A 12,814-nucleotide genomic window follows, 5' to 3' on the forward strand; every position below is an offset into this window, starting at 1 on the left:
CTCTCTCCCCAGGGGAGGGGACTGAAAAATGCTAACATTCTGTGATGTATGCTCAAACCTGTCATGTTTAACAGTAAACATTACACATACAGAAGTTTCAAAAGAATAAAGGCATTACAAACGTCATATGTCTATATACAGTGTTGTAACAATGTACAAATGGTTAAACTACACAAGAGAAAATAAATAAGCATAAATATGGGTTGTATTTACAATGGTGTTTGTTCTTCACTGGTTGCCCGTTTCTTGTGGCAACAGGTCACAAATCTTGCTGCTGTGATGGCACTCTGTGGAATTTAACCCAGTAGATATGGGAGTTTATCAAAATTGGGTTTGTTTTCTAATTCTTTGTGGATCTGTGTAATCTGAGGGAAATATGTGTTTCTAATATGGTTATACATTGGGCAGGAGGTTAGGAAGTGCAGCTCAGTTCTCTCAGCTCAGCAAGACTCACAATCCAAGAGAATGTTATGTATTGTTTGCCTTGGGATTCCAATATTCCTCTAGCCTGATATAAATAAAATGTACAAAGATAAATAAATACATAATAAATAAATAAAACGTTTGTGGGATGGTGTAGTAGTCTGCAAGGGCTGACCAACACTTTTCCATTTCAGTAAGATGAGGTGGCAATACCACAACAACATACTGACATGCCGTCAGTCCTCAATGAGGAATTTGATAGATGAGCCGTAAATGAGCCATTTCTCTGTCTGGCATCTGTCTAGGAATGGCAGAGGATCCAAGCTGGAAAGACATGACACAAAACACAGTACACTGATGTAATGTTCACACCAAGTCCTCTAGTTCTCCAGGAGTCAAAGTGCTGTCCACAGTAAAACCATATAAAGGAAAGCTCTGGAGAAAAGTAATAACCTCAGCAACAGACCTGTTATTTACACCTCGCCAAGTCAGACAGCAAAACACAAGTCTGTGGCTGTCACAAATGGCACCCTTTTCCCTATGTAGTGCACTACTTTCACCAGAGCCCTGGTCATAAGGAGCCATTTGGGATGCAAACCTCATTGCCCACATGTTGGGACAGTATGTTTTTGCACTGCTGTCAATAGTGCCCATTTATGCTCTGAGGTCATTCTGAGCCTCTAAACACCTACTACCTCTGGGGAATTAAAGGCAGGGGCTGGAAGTATGGAGCAGGCCAGACAGGCGACTCTGGGTGCCACTGCAGTTCAGCATTTAGGGGGAAGGTGATGTTTTCAGTTGCATGTTAGTCTGAGTTTGACCAGAAGTACAGAATTCTACAGGTATGCATTAAGCACCAAAAAATATCAACATACAGTACCAGTCAAAAGTTTGGACACACCTACTCATTCAAGGATTTTTATATATATATATATATATATATATATATATATATATATATATACACATATATATATATATATATTGTACATTGTTGAATAGGGAAGACATCAAAACAATGAAATAACACATATGGAATCATGTTGTAACCCAAAAAGTGATAAAGAAATCAAAATATATTTTAGATTCTTCTAAGCAGCCAGCCTTTGACTTGACAGCTTTGCGCACTCTTGGCATTCTCTCAACCAGCTTCACCTGGAATAATTTTCCAACAGTCTTGGAGTTCCTACATATGCTGAGAACTTGTTGGCTGCTTTTCCTTCACTCTGCAGTCCAACTCATCCCATACCATCTCGATTGGGTTGAGGTCAGGTGATTGTAGAGGCCAGGTCATCTGATGCACCACTGTATCATTGAAATAAAAAAAGGAGCGTGGAAAGAGAGGGGTTTTGATGTACCTGTGCTATCTATTGAGAAACATCATTGAATCCCTTAATGGAATGTGTCAACTTCCAATGACCACCTCTATCAGCAGTTCATTCTCCTCCTATTCAGACCGCTCATTCTAGAACCACTAGTACAATAGCCTGTTCTCCTGTATCAAATCCCAGAACACACCTCAGAGCCCTACAATATGCCCTCATGCACAGAGCCAAGTTACCATGGTGATCACAGGCTACATTGGATTTCTCTGCTATCAAATTAAAGTGGTTTTATTTTTAGTCAAACAAACATTTGAGATGGACGCTGAACAGAGGAGCACACTATGAAAACAATGCTATCAACTCAGCATTAGTGTAGTCTAACTGAAAGTGGCTTTATATATGTGTCTCTATACATTATGTCTATTTGGAGACGTTCCATGCTTTCAATATACCTTTTAGTATCCCAACCCCAGATGCAATCTGCTGAAAAGCCCTTTACAAGCTAAAATATCACAAATAAAACCACTCCATCTATTGAAAATAAATACATCTTTATTATTTGCTATAGAGACAATCCCTCATGCATCCCAAAATAAAGATAAACTAAATCTGATTAAAAAGAAGCTCCCCATTAGCAGGAAGTAGCCACATATGGAAATAAATCAGTTAGTAACAATAAATCATTTTGGAAAACAATATAATTAAACATCTGTGGTAAAATAAATGTCTGTTTCATCTTATAATTACAAATCCAGCAGGAAAATACAACATTATAATCCTCACATTTGTAATATAATATACTCATAAATACACAATGATTCTGTCCAAGAGTATGAGCGGGAACAATAGGCTCTATTGACAGTTCTACCAGAGTCTATCAGATGAGATAGACGGTTCATTCTACTCTCCAGTTCAAGACGGAAGTCTCTCTTTTACAGTATCTCTTTCCTCATTCCTTTAAAGAAAATATATCAGGACAAATACATTTAGTGGTTTTAACATCTGTTTAAGATAAGAAATACAGTTAGGAATGTGAACTTTGTTTGTTTTTCACGTGAGAGTTTTCTAACAAAAACGCGTACATCTGGGTTGGATTCATTAACCACCAAACGGAGGAAAATGGACTGAAACAGGGAGAGACTTACTGGACTTATTAGTCCAATAAGAAACTTTCATTTAGTTGAAAAATGCTTTTAAACGTTTTCCATTGTTACCCTAATGAACACGACCCAGGACAAAAGTGTGGAATTAATATAATGCATACACTTGTCTTCAAGTGGTGCGTTTCAAAAACAGTAGTTTCTACTATTGATCTTTTCAAGTTCAGAGACAGTGAAATGTATTGCACAGTTAGTTCTAGACCTGGGTGCAAATACTTTATCGGAGCATGCCTGGATTAATTCACTAATATAATAGTCCCAAAACAGTAAACCCCACCTATCTGACCCTCCTGGCAGGCAAGAGAAAATGCTCAAAGTACTTCAAAGATTTCAAATAGTATTTGAACCCAGGTCTGGTTCATTCCTCATAGAGGTTGCATTAGAAGAGGGCATGGTCATTTACAGCAGACACTAAACTCCCATACAACCATTATCATCAACCAGGCCTTAAGTCTCCTCAACCTTGGTCATCTTACACCTTCAGGACAAGACATGCACTCTGACCCACATCTACGTGCTTAAATACAACCCATACACAACGTCAGAATCATGGCATAGGCCTAACGTAACATAACGTCACACACAGCCAGGGTGAAAAAGAAAATCATAGAATTAACCTTAAACACATTTTTGCATGTCAAAATGATTTCATTTTGGGTTAATGTTCATGATTATTTAACAACATAGTTAGTCTTCAGCAAAATAAACACACCAAGTAACATTCTGTGTTTGAAATTGGACCGTTAAGACAGAAGAAGAGTTCACTATAAAAGCAAATATATAGCATCATTTGTGTCTCCCAGGTCACCAGGCATGCGGGTGTTAAGGTACCAGCCACCGTCACACTCTCTGAAGTAGAAACCATAGAAAGATAATTCTATTCCTACGGTAGAAACACAGTGTTAACGCATCTGACATTATCTCTGTAAATAGTTGAAACAGTGTTAAGGGGTTGTTGGGCTGTTCAGTGCATGGCTTCACCAGTGTTCAGGTTGGGGAGACTACACCAGGCCTCATCAGTGTTCAACTGCAAGAGAAAACAACAACATTCTTTTAGAAATAGAAGCACCTGCCAAGGGGTATAGGTTGAATTGGAACAGGTCGATCCGGCTTGAAGAACCGATTTATACAACTAATGAATTAATGATATAAGGACCTGTCGTCATGTTCACAGCGGATATTCTCTGGTCGACACAGGTGATCGTCGTGGAGACACGGCAGCTAGGAGCTCATTGACTATCTCCTGTCGGATCTCATCAGCTAGACTCTCTTTGATCTAAAGCGGGGAGAAGGTACAGAGATGGAACGATGTTCAAACACAAATACTATGTTCACTCAAAGTCAATTTCCTGTAGGTTTGATATTTTAAACATAATGGACACTTATTTATTACATTTCTATCTGCAATGTTCTGAAGGTTTCACCTCACTGAATACCAGGAACATCCTGTACTGAGAGGTGTCAGAGAACAGAGAACTGAGAAAGAACATTTCATCCCTCAGAAGAACTGGGACACTGCCAGACAGTTACATCAGGCCACATGGATAAGACATAGCCAACAGGATTCAAAAGTTCCAAGTTTCCTTTTGGGCCTTTAAAATGTGCTCCATTTGTCCCCTGCCAAGCTCTTAAAATTAGACCAGTAAATTATTTTTCATGAGAAGAACCGTCTGTCAATAGCTACGTAATCACCTCTTCTGTCAGCAGAAAAACGTTTATCCATATCGGCCAAGGACATAATAAAACATGTCCTGGACATTTGGGCAATATTGGCATTCCCTATTCAACAAATACTGTAGGGCAAGGCCAATTTAAGAAGTTCAGGTGTTCTTAATGTTCTCTACTATTCAAAACAGAAACTAAGATAACTTCCAGTCTCACAAACCTCCTTGATGAGCTCCTGTAGATTGGGGTTGTCTGCTCTTCCTTCTCCTAGACCACCTCCTCCTCTCTCTTTGCCCCTCTCCTCCAGTAGGTGAGGGTCTACAGCTGCTATCCCTCCTCCAACCTCCTCCTCCTCCTCTCCAGGACCTTGCACTGGCAGTGCCTGGTCTGAGCACTGGGATACCCATGTGGCAGCACCAGGCCGTGGAGGGGGTGCCGGGGTGAGGGAGACGGAAGCCCGGTACATCCCACTCTTCTGGGGACCTGGGAGGGACAGCTCTGGGGCGTGGGATGGGCCAGGGTGACGTCCAGAGGACCTCATTGGACTGGCTGACCTGGAAGAGAGGCCTGAGCTGGGGGTGGGGGCCATGCTAGCTCCACCCTCTGCCCTGCCCTCGTAGCCCAGCTCTGTCTGCAGGTACAGCTGCTCCCTCAGCAGGTCTGACATCTGGAAGGGAGAAACCACACCATACATGTCACACAGTGAGGAAAGAAGTGTGACAACAGTAGAACCATAAAATTAGATTGACTAGTAGACATTTCTTTTCAAGTCAATGCTCTGATGGGTTGACCGGCAGCCATTGACGGTACAAATACTAGGAAGGAAGTAAAAACATTCATTTTTCATTCTATTTCTATGAATAGAGCACACACAATTAACAGGAGGAACAGTCTAGAGGAATGACCTAGAAAAGAACAGTCTAGAGTCAATGCAGGTACTCACCGGCTCCATAGCTCTCAGAGCAGAACTGTTAGACAGGCTGTCCATGCTGTGACCTCTCTTCATACCCTACAGGAGAGAAATATCAACAACACAAATGATACAATATAGGAGAGGAGGGGTAGGTGATGATATGATGGGTGGCTAAACAACAAACAAGAGTAGTGGCGTACATGTAGCCTGATGTCAAATGAGAAGAACACAGAGGAACCCACAGTACTGGTGCCAAGCGGAAACAGTCATGACAAACCATTTATCAAACATGTTTATGAGTTGAGAAAAGAGACGGAGAGAGAGAAAGATGGTATCTGCCTGTGTGTGTGTGCCTGTGTTCCAAGATGTAGTTCCAGGTACTGACCATGCTGTGGCGGTAGAGACTGTGCTGGCTGGCAGAGCGGAGCTGCTCGTTCAGGGTCAGCAGCCGATCCTCCAGCTGGAGCTCTAGTTCCTGCAGCTCCTGTCTCACTTCAGACCGTAGACCCTGCAGCTGCTCCGCCTCCTGCCTGGCAACCACAGACAGAGAGACCACTGTTAACACTGTCTGCCTGCCTGGCAACCACAAACAGACAGATAACACTGTCTGCCTGCCTGGCTATCACAGACTATGCCAACATCCGTGTGCTCGCCAGGGTGAGGGCATCTAGCCTACCTCTCGTCGTGACTGAGGTGCTGGTAGACTAACGCCTGTTGTTTCATCAGGGACAGTTCCAGATCCATCATCTGAGTCCGGAACACATTCAGACTCCTCCTCTTAGCCTGCAGCTCCTGGAGAGAAGTCTGAAGGGAGGAGGAGGGGATGTAGAAGAGGAAGAATATGACTGTGTTGTCAGAGAGGCAGAGATTCTCCTTTATCCTAACCCACATGAGACACACCCACATGGAGGTTTGAGGACAGAATTGATAATCATTCATTTAATTTGTTTAAGAGTGGCAGTTCAACTGAATGTATACCTCATACAGTGGCTGGGCAGGTCTCTGAGGGTTGAACATGTCGGAGGGAGTGTCTGCTCCGCGTTCTGATGAATTCTTGAGGGCAGAGAAACCATAGATAAAACACTTAGTCACTGAAACTGTGTTGCAAACGTCTGTTTGCATTATGGGTGGGATGGAAAGTGAAACAGCATATGATTAATCATTATAGTGCTCACGTCAGAGACGAGTTGATAAAACTGCAAAGAGCCTTGCAAAAAGTTGTATAACACCTATGTAGTTTGTGGTTGTTTTGTCTCACCTGAGCCAAGTTCTGCACAGTTCCTCTGATGTCGTGAAGGACCCTTCTCAGTTGCATCTCAGTGGTAGACAGGGCTGGGGGAAGACGGGAGGTTGTAGCCATAGGGTCATGAGGGTAGGGGATCAGAGGGTGGTGGCCCAAGTATGGAGTACTATATGGTCCTCCATAGGGGGCAGTAGAGAGATGAGGCAGGTTGGAAGGTGTGTTTGAAGGGTTAGAGTAAGAGCTATGGGCAGTATAAGGATTGTTGCTGCTTAGCTCGTTGTAGGACCCACTATAGGGGTTACCGTTGTAGTTATGGTAAGTTGAACTGAAGGGGGCACTAAGGGGTGGGGTGTTACAGGAGGAGCTGTACAGGGAACAGGGGAAGTTGTGTGGAAGAAGGTTACCCATGTTAGCGTACAGAGCACTAGAAGGAGGACAGTTAGGGGTCACATGATGGGGTAAGGTGGGAGCTGTGTGCTGGGGAAGGTTAGGTACACTACCATATGGATGGGTAGGGTGGCTATGGAGGGTGTGGTGGTGGTGGGTGGAGGGCTGATACTGGAACAAGTTGGGGACACTGCCATGGGGTAGGGTGGGACTATTGTGGTGGGACAAGTAGGGATTAGGGTTGCTGTATTGGGCTAGGTTGGGGACACTGCCATGGGGCAGAGTGGGATTGTACTGGGCTGGGTTAGGGTTGTTGTGCTGAGCAAAGTTGTGTTGAGTAAGGTTAGGTTGATTGTGTTGGACTAGGTAGTGCTGTGTTAGGTTGGAGTTAGGGTTGATGTGCTGGGTGAGGTTAGGGTTATTGAAGTGGGCCAGGTTATGCTGGGTGAGGTTAGGGTTATTGAAGTGGGCCAGGTTATGCTGGGTGAGGTTAGGGTTATTGAAGTGGGCCACGTTATGTTGGGTGAGGTTAGGGTTATTGAAGTGGGCCAGGTTACGTTGGGTGAGGTTAGGGTTATTGAAGTGGGCCAGGTTATGCTGGGTGGGGTTAGGGTTATTGAAGTGGGCCACGTTATGTTGGGTGAGGTTAGGGTTATTGAAGTGGGCCAGGTTATGCTGGGTGAGGTTAGGGTTATTGAAGTGGGCCACGTTATGTTGGGTAAGGTTAGGTACGCTACAGGTGCTCCAGGCACGGTGGTGCTCCCCCAAAGGCCTCTCTCCCCACTCAGGAGGGGGGCTGTGGCTGTGCAGTGAGACGGTTGAGCGGGTCAGGTGGCGGGGGATGGCCAGGGGGTAAGGGGGCACCCTGCCCTGAAGGCCTCTCAGTTCACCATCTCTTTGTAGCCCGGGGCCATGCGATATCTCGGTCCCTCTGTTGATAATCAAGGTAGAGAGGCAGCTGTCTCTCCTCTGACACCCATCCTCAACAACCTCCTCCTCCTCCTCCTCTTCCACGATGGACCCCACCTCCTCCTCCTCTTCTGGGGTGTATTGGTAGGAGAAGGCTGGCTGGGTGCAGTGCCTGACTGTACCCTGGCCAAACTGGATCCTGACAGAGGAGACCACACGGGAGGGGATGAGGAGGGAGGTAGGCAGGGATCGGGACCTCGTCAGGGGGGCTCTTCTCCTGAACAGATCCCTGGCTGTCAGCTTCCCTTCCATCCGGTGACCCTGGAGGCCTGAGGACGAGGCCCTCTGCTGGGCCCTGTGAAGGGCCCCTTGGACCCTGGTTGAGGCACCTAGGCTAGGGCAACTGGCGCTAGGGCTGGGGGTTCTGGCTTCCATCTCCACCTTGTCAGGCACACCCTCCCTGCCTGGGGCACCAGAAGAGCTACAGTCTGGGGCCGGGACGGAGCCATGGTCTTCTGTAGAACCAGGATCATCCTCCACGTGAGGCTCAGCAGTACAGTAAGTCTCAGGAGTTAACTGAAAAGTGTCAGAGGCATGAACAGAAGCAGCTTCCTCAGCAGTGTTATGCTTCTGGTCCTGCTCTGAGTCTTGGGCCACCCCTCTGTCTCCTTGTTTAGGTAACTGATGGGTGGTGTACTGTGGCACCTCCTGTTGCTCCTCCTCCCCCCCATTAGGGCTCCGGCTCCTCCTTCCGTCTGCCACAAGGTGTTTCTGTCCCTCCTCCTCCCCCACCTCCTCCCCCTGCAGCCTCCCAAAGGCAGGGTGTTCCAGCGCTAGAGGAGTGGTCCCCTCCCCAGCGTGAGACGTCACTGTGGTCTCACTGTCACAGCTGTCGGAGCTCTCCTGTACCTTTAGATAGTTAGCTGAGCCGTCAGTAGAAGGGTCCTCTGCAAAGCCACTACTGTCTGACTGCTGGCTGGCTGTTCTTAGTAGTTGCTCTGTAATGGACAGAGGGAGGGAGAGAAAGTGAGAGAGAATTAAAGGAAGATGTCAGAGTGTAAGAAGGACCCTCAATCTGGGTTATAACAAAACAAATAATTTAACAATTCAGTGTAGAGTCAAACATGTGTTCCATCAGTATATTTGCAACACAGTGAGATAACACACTTGTAATCCTTCTATAAAAGTTGTATTATACACCAGAGGGTAGACTTGATCAGCTCCAAATCAAATGACATGTCACATGCACCGAATACAACAGGTAGACCTCACAGTGAAATGCTTACTTACAAGCCCTTAACCAACAATGCTGTGAAGAAAATAGTTAAGAGTAAAAGTAAAAAATTAACAATAACGAGGCTATATACAGGGGGTACCAAGTCAATGTGTGGCGTTACAGGTTAGCTGAGGTAATATTTACATGTAGGTAGGGGTAAAGTGACTATGCATAGGTAATAAACAGCGAGTAGCAGCAGCGTAAAAATGTGTCTCGTGCGCTGAATACAATACAACATTTCACCTTACAGTGAAATGCTTAATTACAGGCTCTAACCAATGGTGCGGGGGGAAAAAAGAAGGTGTGTGTGTGTGTGTGTAGGTAAGTAAAGAAACGCAAATAGTCCGGGTAACCATTTGGTTACCTGTTTAGGGGTCTTATGGCTTGGGGGTAAAAACTGTTGAGAAGCCTTTTTGTCCTAGACTTGATGCTCCGGTACCACTTGCCGTGTGGTAGCAGAGAGAACAGTCTATAACGAGGGTGGCTGGAATCTTTGGTAATTTTTAGGGCCTTCCTCTGACACCGCCTGGTATAGAGGTCGTGGATGGCAGGAATTTTGGCCCCAGTGATGTACTGTGCAGTACACACTACCCTCTGTAGCACTTGCAGTCGGAGGCCGAGCAGTTGCCATACCAGGCGGTGATGCAACCAGTCAACCATGCTCTCGATGGTGCAGCTGTAAAAACCCTTTGAGAATCTGGGGAGCCATGCCTAATCTTTTCAGTCTCCTGAGGGGGTATAGGTGTTCTCCTGCCCTCTTCATGACTGTCTTAGTGAGTTTAGACCATGATAGTTTATTGGTGATGTGGACACCAAGGAACTTGAAGCTCTCAACCTGCTCCACTATAGCCCCGTCGATGAGAATGGGGGCATGCATGGTCCTCCTTTACCTGTAGTCCACTATCATCTCCTTTGTCTTGATCACGTTGAGGAAGAGGTTGTTGTCCTGGAACCACACTGCCAGTTCTTTGATCTCCTCCCTATAGGCTGTCTCCTCGTTGTCGGTGATCAGGCCTACCACCGTTGTGTCGTCTGCAAACTTTAATGATGGTGTTGGAGTCGTGCTTGGCCACGCAGTCATGGGTGAACAGGGAGAATAGGAGGGGACCAGCACGCACCCCTGAGGAGCCCCGTGTTGAGGATCAGAGTGGCAGATTTGTTTCCTACCCTCACCACCTGGGGGCAGCCCATCAGGAAGTCCAGGATCCAGTTGCAGGTCCTTAGCTTAGTGATGAGCTTTGAGGGCACTATGGTGTTGAATGCTGAGCTGCAGTCAATGAACAGCATTCTCACGTAGGTGTTCCTTTTGTCCAGGTGGGAAAGGGCAGTGTGGAGTGCAGTCTCCAGGTTAGAGTCCCGCTCCTTGAAAGCGGCAGCTCTACCCTTTAGCTCAGTGCAGATGTTACCTGTAATCCATGGCTTCTGGTTGGGGTATGTACGTACGGTCACTGTGGGGATGACATTGTCGATGCGTGTGGTTTACTCCACAATGCCATCGGATGAATCCCGGAACATTTTCCAGTCAGTGCTTGCAAAACAGTCCTGTAGCTTAGCATCTGCGTCATCTGACCACTTCCAAATTGAGCGAGTTACTGGTACTTCCTGCTTTAGTTTTTGCTTGTAAGCAGGAATCAGGAGAAAAGAGTTAAGGTCAGATTTGTGAAATGGAGGACGAGGGAGAACTTTGTACGTGTCTCTGTGTGTGGAGTAAAGGTGGTCTGGTTGCACATGTAAAATGCTGGTAGAAACGGATTTAAGTTTCCCTAAATTAAAGTTCCTGGCCACTAGGAGCCCTGCCTCTGGATGAGCATCTTCTCGTTTGCTTATGGCCTTATACAGCTTGTTGAGTGCGGTCTTAGTGCCAGCATCGGTTTGTGATGGTAAATAGACAGCTATGAAAAATATAGATGAAAACTATTTGTAAATATTGTGGTCTGGAGTATAGTGATTCCCTAAAGAGCACACCCCTGAGGATCTACGTTGTAATAGATTATCATGGTCAGTCGGAAAAGAAACATGCTTAGTGGTTACACAAGGTTTTTATCTACAAACGGCCCTCTGTTTTAGATGGGTCACCCACTTGTAATGGATTGTCATGGGGCCATGTGTTCTAAGTACCAATGTTCTTAGAAATAAAAGCTAAATTAAACTTAATTCAATCAGCATAATGAAGATGCATCCTTAAATATCTACCCTCCTCTTCCCTGACTTCACTAATCTAAAACTTATGCTATAATTTATTATCAGTGAACAAAACTGGACAGGAAAGACCTGTCTTTTTTTGTACAAGTATTTTTGTTGTCTAAAAGGCCACTATGGAACATTTCATACACATACTTCAGTACACTGAAGCTAGAAAATATTTAATTACCTGCCATAAGACACAAAATGTTATTTAATATTTGAGAGATGGGTGATTATGACCAATTCTACTGATGAAGCAGAGAACATTGTTTTTATGTCATAATGTGATTATTCATATTAGTGGACATCCACTATGGAAAGTTCAGGAACACTTAGCATTCATCTAAAAAGGTATACTGTTTTATGACCTGTTATAGGCATGTATGAGCCTCTATACTGTGTAATAAGGTATATAATATGCAGGCCAGACTCACCACTGCCAGCTCTAGAGGTTCTGTGTGTCCCAGGTAAAGCCTCATCCTCATTACTCTGGACCTGAAAGACAGACACACACAGAGTGAGAGAGACAGACACACAGAGCGAGACAGACAGACAGACAGACAGACACACACACACACAGAGAGAGAGCGAGAGAGACAGACACACTGAGCGAGAGAGACAAGACACACACACACACACACACACAAGCACAGAGCGAGAGAGACACACACACACAGAGCGAGAGAGACAGACACAGAGCGAGAGAAAGACACACAGACAGACACACACAGAGCGAGAGAGAGACACACACACAGAGCGAGAGAGAGACACACACAGAGCGAGAGAGAGAGACACACACACAGAGCGAGAGAGAGAGACACACACACAGAGCGAGAGAGAGAGACACACACACAGAGCGAGAGAGAGAGACACACACACAGAGCGAGAGAGACAGACACACACACAGAGCGAGAGACACACAAAGAGCGAGAGAGAGAGACACACAAAGAGCGAGAGAGACACACACACAGAGCGAGAGAGACACACACACAGAGCGAGAGAGACACACACAGAGCAAGAGAGAGAGACACACACACAGAGCGAGAGAGAGAGAGACACAGAGCGAGAGAGAGAGAGAGACACACAGAGCGAGAGAGAGAGACACACACACAGGGCGAGAGAGAGAGACACACACACAGAGTGAGAGAGAGAGACACACACAGAGCGAGAGAGAGAGACACACAGAGCGAGAGAGAGAGAGACACACAGAGCGAGAGAGAGAGAGACACACAGAGCGAGAGAGAGAGAGACACACAGAGCGAGAGAGAGAGACACACACAGAGCGAGAGAGAGAGACACACACAGAGCGAGAGAGAGAGACACACACAG

General features: G+C 45.7%; 1 protein-coding gene across 2 annotated transcripts in view; it reads right to left on the bottom strand.

Annotated features, from left to right (window-relative positions):
* Positions 1-2,022: 2,022 nt before the first annotated feature.
* LOC139380791 (ITPR interacting domain containing 2) overlaps positions 2,023-12,814 on the bottom strand; it is a 49,086-nt gene continuing 38,294 nt past the window's right edge. For both annotated transcript variants that reach the window (XM_071123822.1, XM_071123823.1), the window contains exons 10-18: positions 11,920-11,980; positions 6,745-9,023; positions 6,465-6,539; positions 6,163-6,290; positions 5,872-6,016; positions 5,517-5,582; positions 4,794-5,240; positions 4,065-4,184; positions 2,023-3,935 (exon numbers count right to left, since the gene is read on the bottom strand). In XM_071123822.1, the coding sequence (XP_070979923.1) occupies positions 4,077-4,184; positions 4,794-5,240; positions 5,517-5,582; positions 5,872-6,016; positions 6,163-6,290; positions 6,465-6,539; positions 6,745-9,023; positions 11,920-11,980 (3,309 nt within the window). In that variant the 3' untranslated portion in view covers positions 2,023-3,935; positions 4,065-4,076. The remainder of the gene's footprint in view (positions 3,936-4,064; positions 4,185-4,793; positions 5,241-5,516; positions 5,583-5,871; positions 6,017-6,162; positions 6,291-6,464; positions 6,540-6,744; positions 9,024-11,919; positions 11,981-12,814) is intronic.

Source organism: Oncorhynchus clarkii, chromosome 22 (assembly GCF_045791955.1).
Source record: "Oncorhynchus clarkii lewisi isolate Uvic-CL-2024 chromosome 22, UVic_Ocla_1.0, whole genome shotgun sequence".
Lineage (NCBI taxonomy): Eukaryota > Metazoa > Chordata > Actinopteri > Salmoniformes > Salmonidae > Oncorhynchus > Oncorhynchus clarkii.